The sequence below is a fragment of the Trichomycterus rosablanca genome, chromosome 1, assembly GCF_030014385.1.
Source record: "Trichomycterus rosablanca isolate fTriRos1 chromosome 1, fTriRos1.hap1, whole genome shotgun sequence".
Taxonomy (NCBI): domain Eukaryota; kingdom Metazoa; phylum Chordata; class Actinopteri; order Siluriformes; family Trichomycteridae; genus Trichomycterus; species Trichomycterus rosablanca.
This window is the reverse complement of record NC_085988.1, coordinates 53,231,572-53,251,704: the sequence shown is the minus strand read 5'-3', so window position 1 is coordinate 53,251,704 and position 20,133 is coordinate 53,231,572. Positions and strand designations below refer to the sequence as shown.

The window sequence follows — 20,133 nt, the reverse complement described above, 5'->3', positions numbered from 1 at the left end:
GACACCAGCAACCATAGTCACTTGTATTCCGGGGGCCAGGGCGCCTGACATCAGAGCAAATCTGAAAGTGCTGGCTAATGCTAATCGTAGATTTTTGAAGATTGTTATCCATGTCGGCACTAATGATGTTCATTTACGGCAGTCTGAAGTTACTAAGAGTAATGTTAAAGAGGTGTGTGAGTTAGCTAGGTCGATGTCCGAGGCAGTAGTGTGCTCTGGCCCCTTACCGATTCGACCCAGTGGCGAAACCTACAGCAGGTTGTTGTCGCTGAACCGCTGGATGTCTAAATGGTGCTCAGAAAACTGCATTGATTTTGTAGATAACTGGTCCACCTTTGAGGGAAGGCCTGGTCTTTTGAAGCGGGATGGTGTCCACCCCACGTGGGAGGGTGCTGCTCGCATTTCTTGCAACATAGGTGACAGGCTTTACCACCGCGTTAGTGTAGTGGCAGATAGTGGTAAATGACTACCCAGAGCCAAGACCAGGCAGCAGACAAACAGGCCTAATCGACTGTCTGCGAGTCGCCATCGGACGTCACCCGGAATCCTTAGGTCACAAACCATTGAGACTGTGTCTGTTTACCGTGGCAGGTGTAAGCCAAAACAATATCAAAAAGTATGTCATAATAATTTTATTAAAATTAATCTAAATGAGCATCATGAAAACCATAGTAGGGCTAAACTAAAGTTAGGACTTCTAAACATCAGGTCACTTGCATGCAAAACAGTAATTGTAAATGAAATAATTACAGATAATTGTCTTAGTGCACTTTGTTTAACCGAGACCTGGGCTAAACCTGATGAGTATCTAGGTTTAAATGAAGCATCTCCTCCGGGTTACAGTTATGAACATATGCCACATCTTAGCGGTCATGGAGGAGGAATAGCCACAATTTATGATAAAGACATACTGTAGGTCTTACTGTAAAATCATCTCCCACAACAAACTCGTTTGTAGTTCTTATCTCTGACATAACCAATAAATGTTCATCTGATAAAACTAGTATGTTTAAGCTGGTTACTGTTTATCGACCCCCTGGTCCTTGATTGATTGATTGATTTTATTGAACCATTTCACATTTTCTAAATAGATGCAATGCCTCTTATAAGAAACTGAAACAGTCAGGGATAACACAAAAAATCCGTAGACTTATTTCCATTGTGGTCCCTATACATAATCTAGTCCATCAATCAGCAGCAAAGCAAGCTTGACATCATAATACAATCATTATAACATAACACAATATAGTCAATTTAATTCATAAACATTATTAAAACTTTTAATTAACTAACGTCCCCCTTTCATACAACCATTCCTTAACAGCTTGTCTAAACCCTCGCAAACTGTCACATATTTTAAAAGGCCCTGGCAAAAGATTCCACAAAGATACTGCATTAAACCTGAATGAATCCCTACCCACTTTACTTTTACAGCATGGAAGTACTAAATCTGTGGATGATCTTCTTGTAAAATAACCATGAACATCCCTCACCTGAATAAAATAATTTTTAAGATATTGTGGAACAGTTCCATGTATAATCTTATACACATTACACATTTCTATCAGAGCAACCCTATCCTGAACTTTTAACCACCCAATCATTTGATAATGATTAACTTCCAAATGGGTTCTCATGGGGAGGTTTAAAATAACCCTAACTAATTTATTTTGAGATGTTTGAAGCCTAGTTTTAATCTGTTTTGCAATGCCATTATACCATGAACAACAGGCATAATCAAAATAAGGCTGAACCAAAGCCCCTGACAAGGTAATCATAGTTTTTCTATCTAAGAACTTTGAAATTCTTGCAAGAAACCTAATTCTTTGATTAACCTTAACTAAAATCTTATCTGCCTGACCCCTACCTGATATATATCTATCTAAAATACATCCTAAATACGTAACTGAATCCCTAGTTTTTAACACAATGTCCCCCACAACCACATCAAAAACTGGGATCTTGTTTAGTTTTACTCTCGTACCAAATAAAATTGATTCAGATTTTCCCCAATGAAGTGACAACCTATTCTTGGACAACCACCTACTAACCTTTAATAATTCATTACTTAATGTACGTTCAATAATACCTTTATCTTTGTCAGAAAATAAAAGTGCTGAATCATCGGCGTACAAAAGAAGTTTACATGAACATATCGACTTTAAATCATTGATATACAAAAGGAAAAAAAGTGGACCCAATACACTTCCTTGGGGAACCCCACAATCAATAAACCTGGGTGAGGACAAAACACCTTCTATATCCACCTGCTGTTTACGTCCATTTAAATATGACGCAACCCATTTTACAGCAATATCCTTAAAACCAATAGCTTTTATCTTTGTCAATAAAATCTCATGGTCAACAGTATCAAAAGCCTTCTGCAAATCCAACATTACCATGCCACATAAATTTCCTTTATCTATCTCACTTCTAATAAAATCGGTTAAATAAAGTAAACACGTATCCGTGGAATGAGACTTCCTAAAACCAGATTGAAATTCATAAATAAGATTTTGGCCAGTCAAATAATCATCTATCTGTTCAAAGATAATCTTTTCGATTATCTTTGATAACGTACTTAGAATAGATATCGGCCTATAATTTTCTTCATTTAATTTACTACCTTTCTTATGAGAAGGAATCACCCTTGCATCTTTAAACTGTACTGGAAAGTACCCATATTGAATTGATAAATTAATAATATGTGTAATGCATGGGGAAACAACCTCTGCAGCATCTCTTAAAAATCTAGCTGGGATATTATCCAGACCCGTTGCTTTAGAACAGTTTAAATTCATAAGTTTTTTACATACTGTTTTCTCTGACACATAATTAAAAGAGAAACTATCCATTACAACTCCTTGTCGTTTATAATAGTTATGAACATAACTCTCCCCATACTGACCATTCTGACTGGGCAGCTTATCCACTAATCTACTAGAAACTGAGGTAAAAAAACTATTTAGCCTTTCTGCCACCTCTCTCTTATCTGACATAACCCTATTTTCAGATTCCAAACTAAAATTACTACTTTTAGTTATCAATTGATTACTATAACCAAGCTGTTTAAGCGACTTCCATAACTTGCTAGAATCCTTCCTATATTTAAATATCATTTATGCGAAATAAATCTTTTTATTTTTTTCTATTAATCTGTTTACCTTATTCCTTTGTGTTTTAAACTCTGTCCAACTCTCATCATCTTTATTTCTTATAAAAATTGAATACAATCTATTTCTCTTCTTAATTTCTTCCAAAATTTCACTATTCATCCAAGGTGCGGTTCTTTGCTTTACTCTAATATTTCTTACTGGAGCTAATTTATCTACTACTTCTAAAAACATACTTTTAAAAACTAACACTGCTTGGTCCACATTATTGCATTTTAAGACCTCTGACCAATTCATTTGACTCAAACCTTCTAAAAATGCATCCTTAGTATACCGTTTTAGAGACCTAATATTTATAGTATTATGACAATTAAGCACATTTTTCTTAATCTTTCTTGTACAAAAGATACCACAATGATCACTTATCCCACAATGTATAACACCACTTTTGACTATCTTAGACTTATCAGACACTAGAACAAGATCAATTACAGTCTGTGTAGACAAACAGACTCGTGTTGGTTCATTAATCAATTGATAAAAACCGAACATACGACAAAAATTCATCAGGGCCTTAAATTAGGTATTATTAGCATTCCAAACATCAGTATTAAAATCACCAACCATAATCACTTCTATTTTAACCATGTCTTCACATCTACCACATACCTCTCCCAATAAGTCATAAAAATTACTCTGATCTGGAGGTCTGTAACATGTTCCAATCAAAATAGGCTTACACATTGGTAACAAGATATCTAACCATACAGCTTCAATTTCATCATGATTTAGGTCTTCCCTTTGTTTAAAATTTAAATCTGCCCTTATATAAACACATACTCCTCCACCTTTACGATTCCGGTCTCTACGCACAATAACATAATTTTCAATCTCTATTTCTGCGTCTCTAATAGAACTGTCCAGCCAAGATTCTGAAATACACAGCAGAGCAACTCTATTGCTTCTACACAGAAGTCGAATCTCGTCAATCTTAGGTCGAAGGCTTCTGATGTTAAGATGAAGTATATGCAGACCCCGTGATGAAAAAAACGAGTCCACGCTGTGGTTTTCTTGCTGCACAATATGCTCGAAACCTGGCTGAGTATTCCGGCTTCCCATTCGAGCAGTCGGCGTTTCCATATGTACCGGCATATGTGCAATACCGCTTCCATCGCTACTTGCACAAACTTTCGCTTTCGCCTTAAGTCCTCGCCAAGATAACCCTCCTGGCCCTGGACATTGATGTATATCCCCTGATATTAACAAACATATTGAAATAATCAGGTAATTCATTCTATTACTTTGATGATTGCGAGTACATTTGAGCTGACGCCTGGCCGGAAACAAGGACGGGTAAACAAACATTTCCAGAAACACGTTCTTTCCATGACCAAAATGCTTGTCTCTACAAATTTCCCGATGATCCGAAGTAATTTTAAAAAGTTCCATGCGTCGTCCATGCGACTTTCCACGAAAAAACTCTAAAAGCAACACATAAATTAAAAGAGTTAACAACACTCCAAACATGCCACACTTGCCAGCCGCCATCTTGATGGAGGATCATCTCATTTAAAATTACTCAGAATTTCTTAACGAATTTGCCGATTTTCTTTCTAAATTAGTCTTATCAACTAAAAAAGCTTTAATTGTTGGTGACTTTAATATCCATTATGAGGATAAATGTAATCCACTCAAAATTGCATTTGATTCTATTTTAAAATCCTTAGGCATCACTCAAAATGTAACAGGACCCACTCACCGCTGTAAACATACCTTAGATTTAATACTTACTTATGGTATGAACCTAGACAACCTGGTAATCATACCACAGAATGACTTAATTTCTAATCACTCCCTACTAATTTATGAAGTGTCCCTGTCCAATAATATACAGCAACCACATCGTTTTAAATGTAAGCGCACTATTACATCTGCAACTGCAGCAGCATTCATAAACTGCCTACCAGAATTACCAAATATATCAGCATCAGAACCTAAAGAACTAGATCAGGCAACTCAAAACCTAGAGACCGTACTGCGCACAACCTTAGATAACGTAGCCCCACTCAAAACTAAACAGATTAGGGAGAAAAAACTTGCTCCTTGGTACAATGACCACACATGCGCACTTAAACAAGCAGCACGGAAATTAGAACGCAAGTGGCGTCACACTACACTGGAGGTGTATCAGATTGCTTGGAAAGATGCTCTAACTGAGTATAAACATGCACTTATAAAAGCTAAATCTTTATATTATTCGTCCCTAATAGAGAAAAATAAAAACAATCCTAGATTCCTTTTCGAGACAGTGTCCAAATTAACTAAAAACATCAATGAAACTGAATCTAATATACCACCTGACTGTACCAGCGATGATTTTTTAAAATTCTTTAATGACAAGATAGAAAAAATACGACTTCAGAGTCAAAGTGTGTCACTTGCCAATGTTAAGTATGGACTCACTCTGAGCAGCACTGGTGATAATAGTAACGAGTTAATCCAACTAAATTCCTTTAATCCAATCTCCCAAAATGAACTAACTGTGTTGATTAAATCATCAAAGTCATCATCGTGTATACTCGATCCTGTTCCAACTCGTTTACTTAAAGATTTACTCCCAGCTATTGTAGAGCCCCTGCTTACATTAATCAATGCATCCCTTAGCCTTGGGTATGTACCTAAATTGTTTAAAAGTGCCGTTATTAAACCCCTGATTAAAAAACCTAATCTTGATCCACATGTTTTATCTAATTATAGGCCAATTTCAAACCTTCCTTTTGTCTCTAAGATATTAGAAAAAGTAGTTTCCAAACAATTATGTTCTTATTTGAATGAAAATTGTATTCATGAAAAATTTCAATCAGGATTTAGACCCAATCATAGTACCGAAACCGCATTAATTAGAGTAGTTAACGAGTTGTTAATGTCTTCTGATAATGGATGTGTCTCTTTTCTTGTTCTATTAGATCTTAGTGCAGCGTTTGATACGGTCGATCATAACATTTTACTGGATAGGCTAGAAAATACAGTAGGTGTTAAAGGACTCGCACTCTCTTGGTTTCAATCATATCTGACTGACCGCTCACAATTTGTTTATGTAAATAATAAATGCTCGGAAACTACAAAAGTAAAGTGTGGTGTTCCACAGGGGTCGGTACCGCTATTATTTACACTCTATATGCTTCCACTAGGTGAAATTATTCATAATCATGGCACAAATTTTCACTGCTATGCAGATGACACACAGCTGTATATATCAGCCAAACCAAATGATACTGACACAATCAGTAAGATAGAAGATTGTGTAAACGACATAAAAAACTGGATGTCGTGTAATTTTCTTTTACTTAATTCAGATAAAACTGAGATTTTACTTGTTGGCTCTAAAGCTGCAAAAGACAAGTTGTCTAACCTGGTGCTAAACCTAAACACTTTCTGTTACTCCCAGCCCAGATGTAAAAAACTTGGGTGTCACAATAGATTCAGATCTCTCCTTTGATACACACGTTAATAATATTACTAGAGTTGCTTTCTATCATTTGCGTAATATTTCTAAAATAAGAAATATACTATCTGTTAATGACGCCGAAAAACTGATCCATGCGTTTATAACTTCTCGGTTAGATTATTGTAATGCTCTTCTAACTGGATGCTCTGGTAGATCCATAAACAAACTCCAGTTAGTTCAAAATGCAGCAGCTCAAGTGCTAACTAGAACTAAAAAATTTGATCATATTACTCCTGTTCTATCATCTCTACACTGGCTGCCAGTTAAATTCCACATTGACTACAAAATACTTTTACTAACTTATAAAGCGCTACATGGTCTGGCTCCACAGTATCTGAGTGAGCTTATTAATCACTACAACCCAGCGCGTCCACTTCGTTCACAAGATGCAGGGTTACTTATAGTTCCTAAAATTAAAAAGACCACAGCTGGTGGAAGAGCATTTTCTTACAAAGCTCCACAACTTTGGAATAATCTTCCTGCCTCTATTCGGGATTCGAACACAGTCTCAATGTTTAAGTCTAGACTGAAAACATATTTATTTTCTCAGGCTTTTGATTAGTATAGACAAAGGCACAGAGCTTGGGGGTTCTTGGTCATAGAAACTTGTGGTGATCAGGGATGTTGGGTTGCTGTCATGCTGCCTCTCTTGTCCGATCACTCCAGTTTGGGTAGGAGAGGTGGGCGCTGATGTCCTGTGAAAGCCTTCATGACCTTGTTACCTGCTTGCTCTCCCTTTTAGTTATGCTGTAATATTTAGGGCTGCCGGAGTCTAAAACTCTCTGTAAAACTGTTTTACTCAACTAGCATTGTACATTATTAACTACATTCTTTGTTGTTTTACTCCAAAGGCATTCTGATGGAAACCTGTTTACCCGCCAAGGTTAAGGATTAAAGTCGAGACTGCCGTGACAACGATGCTGCTCCTGCCGGATGTGAGGGGTCTGGAGTAATTGCACCAAGAATGACAAGAAATCACTACAGACTTTATTGAAGACTAGAGCGAATAACAACTCTATTATTATTTATTTATTTATTTATCTATTTATTACCAGTTATAACTTTTAGATCATTTAATTCTGTGTTTGTATGCTTTGTGTAAATCGTGTATTTATTTAAAGTATCCTCCAGGTCACCCAAGAAGGATGGGCCCTGCTGAGTCTGGTTCCTCTCAAGGTTTCTTCCTGTAATTTTAGGGAGTTTTTCCTTGCCACAGTCTATTGTAAAAAGCGCTATATAAATAAAGTTGACTTGACTTTTTCTCTCTCTGTCATTAATAATAATTTTACATGTGATAAGTGTAGACTAGTACTTAGTTTAACGGAGAAGATTTCAGTGCTAGAAGGGCACATTCAGGCTTTAGAACAGACAAGTCTTAGTGAGAAGTGCTTAGAAACAGCTGTAGCAGTCCTGAATGCCACTAGTTCAGATGTAGAGCTTCAGACTCCGGCATTAGAGCCCTCACAGCAGGGAGACTGGGTGACGTCTCGGCGACATAGTTGTAAGGCTAAGCACCAAACTTTTCAGGTCCACGTGTCCAACAGGCTTTCCCTACTTAGTGACACACCTGCTGAGAAGCCTGTTAATGAAAGTGCTCTGGTTATAGGAGACTCTCAGCTTCGGCATGTACGTATTGCAACCCTCATAGAGACACCAGCAACCATAGTCACCTGTTTACCATGTCAGTTGTGAGCAAAAACATTATCAAAAAGCACGTCCTAATGACTTAATAAAAATGAATCTAAACGAGCCTCATGAAAACAATAGTAAATTAGATAAAAGTTGCTTGTGTGTCAAACTAATTGTAAATGAAACGATCACAAATGTCTGTCTTAGGCACTTTGTTTAACTGAGACCTGGGCTAGTCCTGACGAGTATCTACGTTTAAATGAAACAGCTATGATCTGGTTCTGAACATAAGCCACATCCTCATGGTCGTGGAGAAGGAATAGCCATAATTTATGTCAAAGACATAGGCCTCACTGTTAAAGCAACTCATATAACCAACTCTCTTGAAGTCCTTGTTGCTGGCATAGCCAATCAATCTTCATTTGATAAAAAACTAGTAAGTTTAAGCCGATTACTATTTACTGGCACCCTGGTCCTTATTCAGGATTTCTTCAGGAATATACTAATTTTCTTCCCAAATTAGTACCATAAATTGAAAAGGCTTTAAATTGTTGGAGACTTTAATAGTCATTATGAAAATAAGCATCATCTGTGTCTGATTCTATTTAAGAATCTATATGTAGATTCAGGACCCACTCACCACTGTAAAGATACATTAAAAATAACTTACATTATTGACACAACCTTAAATAGTGCATCACCAGTTAAAACTAAATTGAATATGGTAAAAAAGCTTGCTCCATGACCACACACGTGGTGGCCCACTACACTGGAAGTGTATAAGATAGCATGGAAAGATGCCCTAACTAAGCATGAACATGCACTTATAAGGACCAAATCCTCATTCCTCATTCATTTACTTAAAGATTTGCTCCCTGCCCCTGATTAAAAAAATACCTAATCTTGATCCACATGTTCGGTCTAATTATAGGCCAATTTCAAACCTTTCTTTCATCTCCAAGATTCTACAAAAAATCTTTAATGTCAAATACAGTCATGAACAATTTAGTATCTCTAATTCACCACACTTGCATGTCTTTGGACTGTGGGAAGAAACCAGAGCTCCTGGAGGAAACCCACGCAGACCCACACCACCCCACCTGGGGATCGAACCCAGGACCTTCTTGCTTTGAGGTGACAATGCTACCCACTGAGCCACCGTGCTGCCACCTAATAAATAAATAAATAATAAATAAATGTCCTCTGATTATGGATGCGTCTCTTTTTTGTTCTTTTAGATCTTAGTGCAGTGTTTGATACTGTAGATCATAACATTTTACTGGATAGGCTAGAAAATACAGTAGGTGTTAAAGAACTCGCATCCTCTTGGTTTAAATCCCATTTCACTGACCGTTCTCAATTTGTCTATGTAAATAAAAAATGCTCAGAAACTACAAAAGTTAAATATGGTTTCACACGGGTCAGTATTGGGACCTCTATAATTTACACTGTATATGTTACCAATAGGAAAAATTATTTATAAACATGGCATTAATTTTCACTGCTATGCAGGCAGCACCCAGCTGTATGTATCAGCCAAACCCAATGACGTTAACACAATTAGTAAGATTGAAGACTGTGTAAACGACATAAAAGACTGGAAGTCGTGCAGTTTTCTTTTACTTAATTTAGATAAAACAGAGGTATCAGTTGTTAGGCTGCAAGAGACATGTTGTCTAACCTGGTGCTAAACCTAAACACCTTCTCTGTTACTATTAGCTCATACGTAAAAAACTTGGTTGGCACGTTTACTTCGTTCACAAGGTGCAGGGTTACTTATAGTTTCAAGAATTAAAAAAAATTACAGCTGGTGAAGGAGCATTTTCTTACATAGCTCCACAACTTTGGAATAATCTCCCTGCCTCTGTTCAGGATTCAGACACAGTCTTAAAGTTTAAGTCCAGATTGAAAACATATTTACTTAGGCTTTTGATTAGTCTTTCCAAACCAGGCATGTGTGGCTCAGATCCTGGGAGTGTGGGGTCTGGGCAGCCTGGTGCCCTCATGTTTGATGGTTTTGCTGGCCGCTAGGTGTAAGCTTCTGGCTGTGCCAGAATTTTGACCGCTAGGACCTGAACTGTCCATCCTGACTGTAAACAAGCCACAGAGCTTGGGGGTTTTAGTTCATAAAAATGGTGGTGATCAGGGATGTTGGGTTGCTGTTGTTCTGCCTCTCTTGTCCGATCATTCAGGTTTGTTGGCGATGGGGGCGGAGGGCGCTGACATCCTGTGAAAGCCCCCATGACTGTTACCTGCATGTGCTCCCTTTTACTTATGCTGTAATAATTAGGGGTGCCGGAGTTTCATGCTACTTTCTGCAAAACTGACATTTTACACTTATTGATTTAATATCACATTTTAACTATGTTTTCTGTTGTTTATACCAATGTGGTTCTGACAAAACCTTTTTACCCACCTAAGACTGAAGCCTGCAAGTTGAGACTGATGTGATAACAATGCTGCTCCTAATAGATATAGAATAACATAGTTGATAACTATATAACTTATACTGACTTTGTGTTTTTATTAATTCACTACTAAGTGTGTAATTAATCAAAAGGTTCACTAAAATCAAGTCCTCTGAAATGTTATGGTTTAAATTTATGTATTGCACGTATGCCAACATGATTAAACATATTTTATCTTTTATCCTTTTTTTTTTTTTTTTTTTTTATCTTTTGACAATTAGACATACCATTCTAATTATCTAATTAAAACAGTTAAGATATACTCTTACCATGCTTGCATAAAACAAATCCAGTTTTTAATGGAACAGAATGTGAAATGCAAAAAAAAAAAAAGGATTAGTTAAAATGTTTAATTTATTGTCCATTGGTGGGATTTGGTATTTTGCTTTTGGTATGCATGTGGTTTTTTGCTGCCTATTCTGCTGATATCTAATATATGGTGATGTTTTTAAAGTCTGTGCATATGAGTATCCTTCATTTTTCCACGAATTCTGCTTACTATAATGCTAAGTGCTTGGGCTTTTGCTGTAAAAATTGAGCTTTGCTTTGGGAGTCTTCCTTTCTGTTATTGACCATCACTGCTGCTAATGTTTGTTTGTTCGTTCGTCTTTGTGTTGTCTGTGTATTTAGGGGTGTATGTAATAATAAGGGGGGAAAAATAAAGGGGTTTGTTTGTGCAATGGTGTTCAGGTTTATGTCTAGTTCTTTTAGGGCTGATTGAATGCATGGACCAAGGGTCTGACATTGGGTCTGGCTTCATACAGTGGCCAATACTGTGGGTGAAGAACTGTAGGGTATACTGGATTATGTTGGTTGGATTTCAATTTATTAAGATATTGCAAAGCTAGTTTCAGCCACCTATTATTGAACGGTGGTCAATTGGCTTTAGGCCATAGGCTTTGGACAGGAAACATTCTAAAAGCTCCTATGTTGAGAGTTTGGATATACATTTTTCTAGCTAATCCATAAATGATACTCCCATAATTGAGTCTGGATCTTATTAGGGTTCTGTATATTCCGAATAGCAGTTGCTGGTCTGCTCCCATTTGGTTCTCGCTAAGATTTTATTACATCCAAGCTTTTAAGATATTTTATAGTTTAATATGTGGAATGAAGAAGATAATGTGTGATAGACTGTATAATCTGAATAATCCACACCCTTGCCCTGACAGGTCGATAGAAGAGCATAACAGCAGATGTTCCTGCTACGTACAAAGTGTATTTGTATGTAAAGAAAAAACATTTATTAAAATTGTTCAAAATAGCCGCAATTGGCTTCATATAACAATACATTTATTTATGTTATAATATACAGATTTCTATATCAAACTATCATACTATATAAAATCTACAATGACGTCAATCTGTTTTTAACAGAGGTTATATGCTTTAGAACTTTCCCACACGACGTGTGTAAGGCAAAATGAAGTACTGTTCTATTTAAAAGTCAAAAACGTAACCGGTGTTCTGTCGATTTATCCTACCCATCGATTTGTCCTACTGAGCATGCGCACATCGGTTTTGACTCGTTGCGGGGAACGCCTATAATTCTGTGCTACCTTTGCCTAATTTATTTGTTCTAGCGGTTAGTAACGTATGGTTTCGTTTTAATTCTTTAAAAAGTTTAAAGTTTAAGTGTATGTAATGATGTTATTATGTGACTTTAAAAAAAAAAGCTATATAAAAATATTCAAAGTGCTTAAATGAGCTGTACTTGATTGATTACAGTTAAATAACTGTGTATCTTAATAATGCTGTGTTAACGTTGTATTTAACCACGTTTATACATGCCTTTGGTAATTTTAGATGCGTTTTTCATACATCTAGAAAAGCCAATCATTTTTAAATAACCATCTGCGACCTTAACATTATGACAACACAAAATGTATTAGGTTATTTTTCAGTTTTGTGCTTTATTAGCAGTTCAATATGTACAGTAACGGTTGTTTGAAGTTAAAGTTGAGTTTAAAGTGAATTACTGAATGAATATGTTGAGCATTTATTACGTTTTTTATGTACTCAGTTATTTGTATATGTACAACTATTTTTTGCTGCTCCCCTGTCAGTTTAGTTCTAATTATTTGAGATTAAGATGTTCTTCGGGTTAGAATATTATTTACTACAAAATCAAAATGTACATACATCATACACACATACACATATATATATATATATATATATATATACATACTGTATATACATACATATACTGTATATACATATAATACTCACTACATAGCCAACACTACATATACACACTACATAGCCAAAAGAACTCGCTTGTAGTTCTACAATTACTGACTGTAGTCCATCTGTTTCTCTGCATGCTTTGTTAGCTCCCTTCATGCTGTTCGTCAATGGTCAGAACCCCCACAGAGCAGGTATTATTTAGGTGGTGGATCATTCTCAGCACTGCAGTGACACTGCCATGGTGGTGGTGTGTTATTGTGTGTTGTGATGGTATGAGTGGATCAGAAACAGCAGTGCTGCTGGAGTTTTAAAATACAGTGTCCACTCACTGTCCACTCTATTAGACACTCCTACCTAGTTGGTCCACCTTGTAGATGTAAAGTCAGAGACGATCGCTCATCTATTGCTGCTGTTTGAGTCGGTCATCTTCTAGACCTTCATCAGTGGTCACAGGACACTGCCCACAGGGTGCTGTAGGCTGGATATTTTTGGTTGGTGGACCAATCTCAGTCCAGCAGTGAGGTGTTTAAAAACTCAGCACTGCTGTGTCTGATCCATTCATACCAGCACAACACACACTAACACCATGTCAGTGTCACTGCAGTGCTGAGAATGATCCACCACCCAAATAATACCTGCTCTGTAGTGGTCCTGTGGGGGGTCTGACCACTGAAGAACAGGGTGAAAGCAGGTTAAAAAGTATGTAGAGAAACAGATGAACTACAGTCAGTAATTTTAGAACTACAGAGTGCTTATACATGATAAGTTTTTCAGGATGAACTCAAGTTCATATGCATGTATAAATAGCTGGAGGTAATATTGTTATTGAACATTTTAAACTAGTTAGAATTTTGCTAAACCAGATTTTGCCACTGTCTCCATTAATTAATAGGAATTATAAAGCCAAGTGAACTTCATGACAGCAGGGCTGAGTGGTGATTTAAGACAATGCAGAGGATTACTGCATAAGTTGCTCCATGCTGCAAGACAGAGCTGACAAGAGCATGATTGAAATGATAGATATTTAGAGCAGCTATATTATACAGATATACAGATATATTTTATCTAATTTTACCTTTATTATTAAAAAGTTATTGTGAACATTATTTACTGATTTGTACAGCATTGTTACCTGTTTTACTCAGGTGCAGTGTGACAGTAGATGGGTACATTTTAATGTGCAGAATATAACAAATCACACCCAAAATACATATGTAAAAAATGTAGACACATCCACCAGAGACTCAGGATGTGTTGTTGTTAATAAACTAGTTTAAAAATTACACAATTATTTGAGATGTATGGGCTGTATAGTGGCTCAGTGGGTAGCTTTGTTGATTCACAGCAAGAAGGTCCTGGGCTCCATTTACAGGTGGATTCTTTCTGTGAGGAGTTTGCATGTTCTCCCCATGTGTATGTGGGGGGTTTTTTCCGGGTGCTCTAGTTTTCTCCCACAGTCCAAAGACATGCAAGTGAGGTAAATTGAAGATACAAAACTGTCTCTGACTGTGTTTGATATTAAATGTGTGAACTAATAAATCTTGTGTAATGAGTAACTACCTGCCCTGTCATGAATGTAACCATGATGTTAAAATCCTAATAAATAAATTAAAAATTAAGATAAATGTCTGAGAGACAGGTCAATAAATCAAGTGTGCTACCTATCATTTGTAATAAAATATAAGCCCATCGAGATGTGCTAACACTATTTATAATAAGACATAGATCTATCGAGATGCGCTGTCTATTGTTTATAATAATATACATACCTATCGAGATGTCCTACCTATTGTTTATAATAATATACATACCTATCGAGATGTCCTACCTATTGTTTATAATAAGATACATACCTATCGAGATGTCCTACCTATTGTTTATAATAAGATATAGAGCTATCGAGATGTCCTACCTATTGTTTATAATAAGATATAGAGCTATCGAGATGTCCTACCTATTGTTTATAATAAGATACATACCTATCGAGATGTGCTACCTATAGTTTATAATAAGATACATACCTATCGAGATGTCCTACCTATAGTTTATAATAAGATACATACCTATCGAGATGTGCTACCTATAGTTTATAATAAGATATAGACCTATCGAGATGTGCTACCTATAGTTTATAATAAGATACATACCTATCGAGATGTCCTACCTATTGTTTATAATAAGATATAGAGCTATCGAGATGTCCTACCTATTGTTTATAATAAGATACATACCTATCGAGATGTGCTACCTATAGTTTATAATAAGATACATACCTATCGAGATGTGCTACCTATAGTTTATATTAAGATATAGACCTATCGAGATGTGCTACCTATAGTTTATAATAAGATACATACCTATCGAGATGTCCTACCTATTGTTTATAATAAGATATAGAGCTATCGAGATGTCCTACCTATTGTTTATAATAAGATACATACCTATCGAGATGTCCTACCTATTGTTTATAATAAGATACATACCTATCGAGATGTGCTACCTATAGTTTATAATAAGATACATACCTATCGAGATGTCCTACCTATAGTTTATAATAAGATACATACCTATCGAGATGTCCTACCTATTGTTTATAATAATATACATACCTATCGAGATGTCCTACCTATTGTTTATAATAATATACATACCTATCGAGATGTGCTACCTATAGTTTATAATAATATACATACCTATCGAGATGTCCTACCTATAGTTTATAATAAGATACATACCTATCGAGATGTCCTACCTATTGTTTATAATAAGATACATACCTATCGAGATGTCCTACCTATTGTTTATAATAATATACATACCTATCGAGATGTGCTACCTATAGTTTATAATAAGATACATACCTATCGAGATGTCCTACCTATTGTTTATAATAAGATACATACCTATCGAGATGTCCTACCTATTGTTTATAATAATATACATACCTATCGAGATGTGCTACCTATAGTTTATAATAAGATACATACCTATCGAGATGTCCTACCTATAGTTTATAATAAGATACATACCTATCGAGATGTCCTACCTATTGTTTATAATAATATACATACCTATCGAGATGTGCTACCTATAGTTTATAATAAGATACATACCTATCGAGATGTCCTACCTATTGTTTATAATAAGATATAGAGCTATCGAGATGTCCTACCTATTGTTTATAATAAGATATAGACCTATCGAGATGTCCTACCTATTGTTTATAATAAGATATAGACCTATCGAGATGTGCTACCTATTGTTTATAATAAGATATAGAGCTATCGAGATGTGCTACCTATAGTTTATAATAAGATACATACCTATCGAGATGTCCTACCTATTGTTTATAATAAGATACATACCTATCGAGATGTCCTACCTATTGTTTATAATAATATACATACCTATCGAGATGTCCTACCTATAGTTTATAATAAGATACATACCTATCGAGATGTCCTACCTATTGTTTATAATAAGATATAGAGCTATCGAGATGTCCTACCTATTGTTTATAATAAGATATAGACCTATCGAGATGTCCTACCTATAGTTTATAATAAGATACATACCTATCGAGATGTCCTACCTATTGTTTATAATAAGATATAGAGCTATCGAGATGTCCTACCTATTGTTTATAATAAGATACATACCTATCGAGATGTGCTACCTATAGTTTATAATAAGATACATACCTATCGAGATGTCCTACCTATTGTTTATAATAAGATACATACCTATCGAGATGTGCTACCTATAGTTTATAATAAGATACATACCTATCGAGATGTCCTACCTATTGTTTATAATAAGATACATACCTATCGAGATGTCCTACCTATTGTTTATAATAAGATATAGAGCTATCGAGATGTCCTACCTATTGTTTATAATAAGATACATACCTATCGAGATGTGCTACCACTAGTTATAATAAGATACCTATAATTTATAATATGATAGACATAATTTTAATAAGAATAGATCGATAAAACTTAAATATTTACTACAGGAATACATTTCGATAGGGTAGGACAAATCGACAGATAGATCTATAAATCTGCGCTACGGTAGGAAGTTTCGATAGGGTAGGACAAATCGACAGAACACCGGCTGGATAGCAGGTAGTCGGATTATTTGTATCAAATTGGACAGCTATTTACTAACACGTCTATTATGCCCGTAGTAAAGACACTTACCAATTCAGTGCATTTTCATCTGAGATATAAACATCAGTGAGAATTTGTCGACATTTAAGGGAGGATTTCTGATCTTCTTCGGTGTGTTGATTAAATTGTTTTAAAGTTGCCATCTTCATGTGATACCAAATCCCCTTCTTCGTTTAACACCACTTAAAATTGTATTTACAGTGGTTCGCGATCCATTTAAATAACTTGAGAATCGTTAACAATAGTCATTTCAACTGGGCTTTATCACCACTTCGACCACTGCTTCTTCTGTTTCTGGCAGTCTAGACGCTGCTTTGGCGGATTGCTGCCTCTGGCTGTTGAAACGAGAGTACTACTCCTTACTCATTACTTAAGGTTTGTGGCTGCATTCACATGATGCAAATACCGCTTTTGAGCTGTAAAATAGGGATTGGGTTTGCGTTTTAGACATTCTCCCCTTCATTAACTAAATAAACTTCATAAACTAAAATACATTTCATACAAAACTGCATCTGAGTAAAGTGTCAATACTGTCAGGCAATATTGTCAGTAGTGTTTTTTACTTGAAGCTTTGTGCTCAGTGGCACAGCCAGCGGAAAGCGGTTTTGCAGCATATCATGTGACAGTCTTATGCCAAGTTCACACTACACAACTTTCAAGTTGTTCAGATCGCTGTACAGTTCACACTACACAACTGGATCTCTTGTAATCAGGAGTCTTTTAAGTCGTTGTGGTTTTCATCACTACACAACTGATCGGCAATAGGGGGTCATACACTACACGTTCTATCACCAGGAGGAATCTCAGATGAGTCTATCTGGTCTCCCAAACTAGAAGACGCGAGAAGTGACAAAGGGTTTAGTGATACCATGTCCAAAAATGCACGTCAGAATGATGCGAGCGATCAAAGTTGTTTGTGCACTGGTGTGTAGCATAAAAACAAAAAGGAAAAATAAATGAATCTGAGTAAAGGAGTGGGTTTGGCTACGCGGCCAGCAGGGATTGTCTCTTCTGCAGAAAGAGATGGAAGTAAAATAAATATTTTTTTGCAATGCAACATTGGTATTATGGTTTGGTGTGGAAGTCACAAATACTGTAAAGCTTGTGTGTGCCAATGTATTTTGATATAAACTATATTATGCCCCTGTTCCACATATTTAGAACTCCTCCCCCAGGGTTTCCCTTCTGTATTTTGCGTTCATAACAATTACAACCTGATCGCAACACCTTTCACACTACATGATTTTGAGTCGCCGACAGGTCCAGATATTTAACATGCTAGATATTTTTCTTGTGTCTGCGATCGATCGGCAAGAGCTCGGTGAGCTACAGAGAACTATTACCACCTACAGTTACAGTGATATATATTCATGTTCTTGGACTGGAAATTAAAAAAAGAGTTTTAATTCTGATTTTAGACCTCTCTGCAAATGCAGACACTGACACAAAATTCACATAAGACATACCTTGAAAAGGCAAGGCCTGGTACCTTGGTTAAAGTGATACATAAAAAATACCAATTAATAAGATAATGTTAAAATAATTATTAAATTAGTGGTGGCACAGTGATTGTAAATGCAAACACAAGTTGACACTGCCCTGATTTTTGCTCGCCGAAACATCGCCGCTAGATGTGCCAGCTCAAAGGCAAATAGGCGTTTGAAAATCGACTTTTGAACGCTATGTGTGAACTGTTCAATGACTCGATCACATCAGCTTGCTGATTACTCTGCGATCATACGCAGACTCAAGAAAAACAGCTTCCATGATAAATATCTGGACCTGTCGGTGACTCAAATTCATGTAGTGTGAAAACTGTTGCAATCAGGTAGTGAGTGTGGTGTCGAGCTACAACCAATGAGAATGCAAGATACAGGGTAAGGGAAAACCCAGGGGAGGTGTTGAATAAAAGTAAAATGAATAAAGTAAATGTGTGGAGCAGGGACATGATATAGTTTATATCAGAATACACTGGCACACACATAAGCTTTACATTATTTGTGACCTTACTGTCCACACCAAACCATAATACTAATGTTGCATTGCAAAAAAATATTTATTTAAACAGACAATCCTTGAATACTGAAATGGAGACAGTATAAAAAATTTTTGGTTTGACTACTACATGCAATTAAATCACACAGGCTGAATGCTGCATTTAGCTATAATAGGTTAATGCAGTAATTTCTGTGGAGAGCTAGATTTGCAGATTCCTGCAGGATCTGCAGTTAGCTTTTGCAGACTCTAAAACAAACTGATTAATGTCCAGATTGTGGTGGTTTCTCTTGTGCCAAAAAATACTAAATCTTGTTTTCTTGAATGCAGCAATGTACTGCCGAGCATCAGCTACATTGCTTTTGCCAGCGATTTTACTGTTCAAGTTGTTTCAAAATGCAGCAGTCGAGTACCAGCTTGAACTAGAAAGTTTAATCGTCTCTATTGACTTACAGTTTAATTCTGAACTAACTAATAACTTTGTTCATATAACATTTTAACTTTAAATTCATTTTATTTTTAACTGGAGATTCTCATGCTCTAACATGAAACTTTTCACCCACCTGAGACTTTAGCCTGTAGGTTTGAGGCTGCCATGCCAACAGTGAAGTTCCTGCTGGACTGCTGGATGTGATGATCTGCAGTGACAAATAGTTCTGCACTCACAATGTCCAGAACCCACCAACAGACTTTGCTGTGCCACAGAATGAACTGTTAAATTCTTTGTGCTTTTGAAATTTTGTTATTTTTTTATTTTTACATGTCTGTTTTTTAAAACCCATCACAAATTGGGTGATTGATTGACTAATATTCCATGGCATTATAAAAAATTGGGCATGATAAAAAAATGAAAGAAAAAATATATAAAAGGGGTTACATCATAATTTGCATTTTTGATATCAATCCATTCACATGATCTGTTTTCAGCCTTATTTTCCACGTCTGTGTGCACATTGTTGTTCACCGTGGCATTCAAGTGTTTCTACATCATTAGAATGCACACACTTAATGGTAAGCTTAAACAATTGACTGTTAATTGACTGTTCAGTTTTGTG

At 36.1% G+C, this 20,133-nt stretch overlaps 1 protein-coding gene and 1 pseudogene across 2 annotated transcripts in view; one reads left to right on the top strand and one right to left on the bottom strand.

Annotated features, from left to right (window-relative positions):
* zc3hc1 (zinc finger, C3HC-type containing 1) overlaps nucleotides 1–17,359 on the bottom strand; it is a 70,800-nt gene extending 53,441 nt beyond the window's left edge. For both annotated transcript variants that reach the window (XM_062994613.1, XM_062994614.1), the window contains exon 1: nucleotides 17,114–17,359. In XM_062994613.1, the coding sequence (XP_062850683.1) occupies nucleotides 17,114–17,232 (119 nt within the window). In that variant the 5' untranslated portion in view covers nucleotides 17,233–17,359. The remainder of the gene's footprint in view (nucleotides 1–17,113) is intronic.
* Nucleotides 6,289–10,312, top strand: LOC134318306 (uncharacterized; annotated as a pseudogene).
* Nucleotides 17,360–20,133: the final 2,774 nt, after the last annotated feature.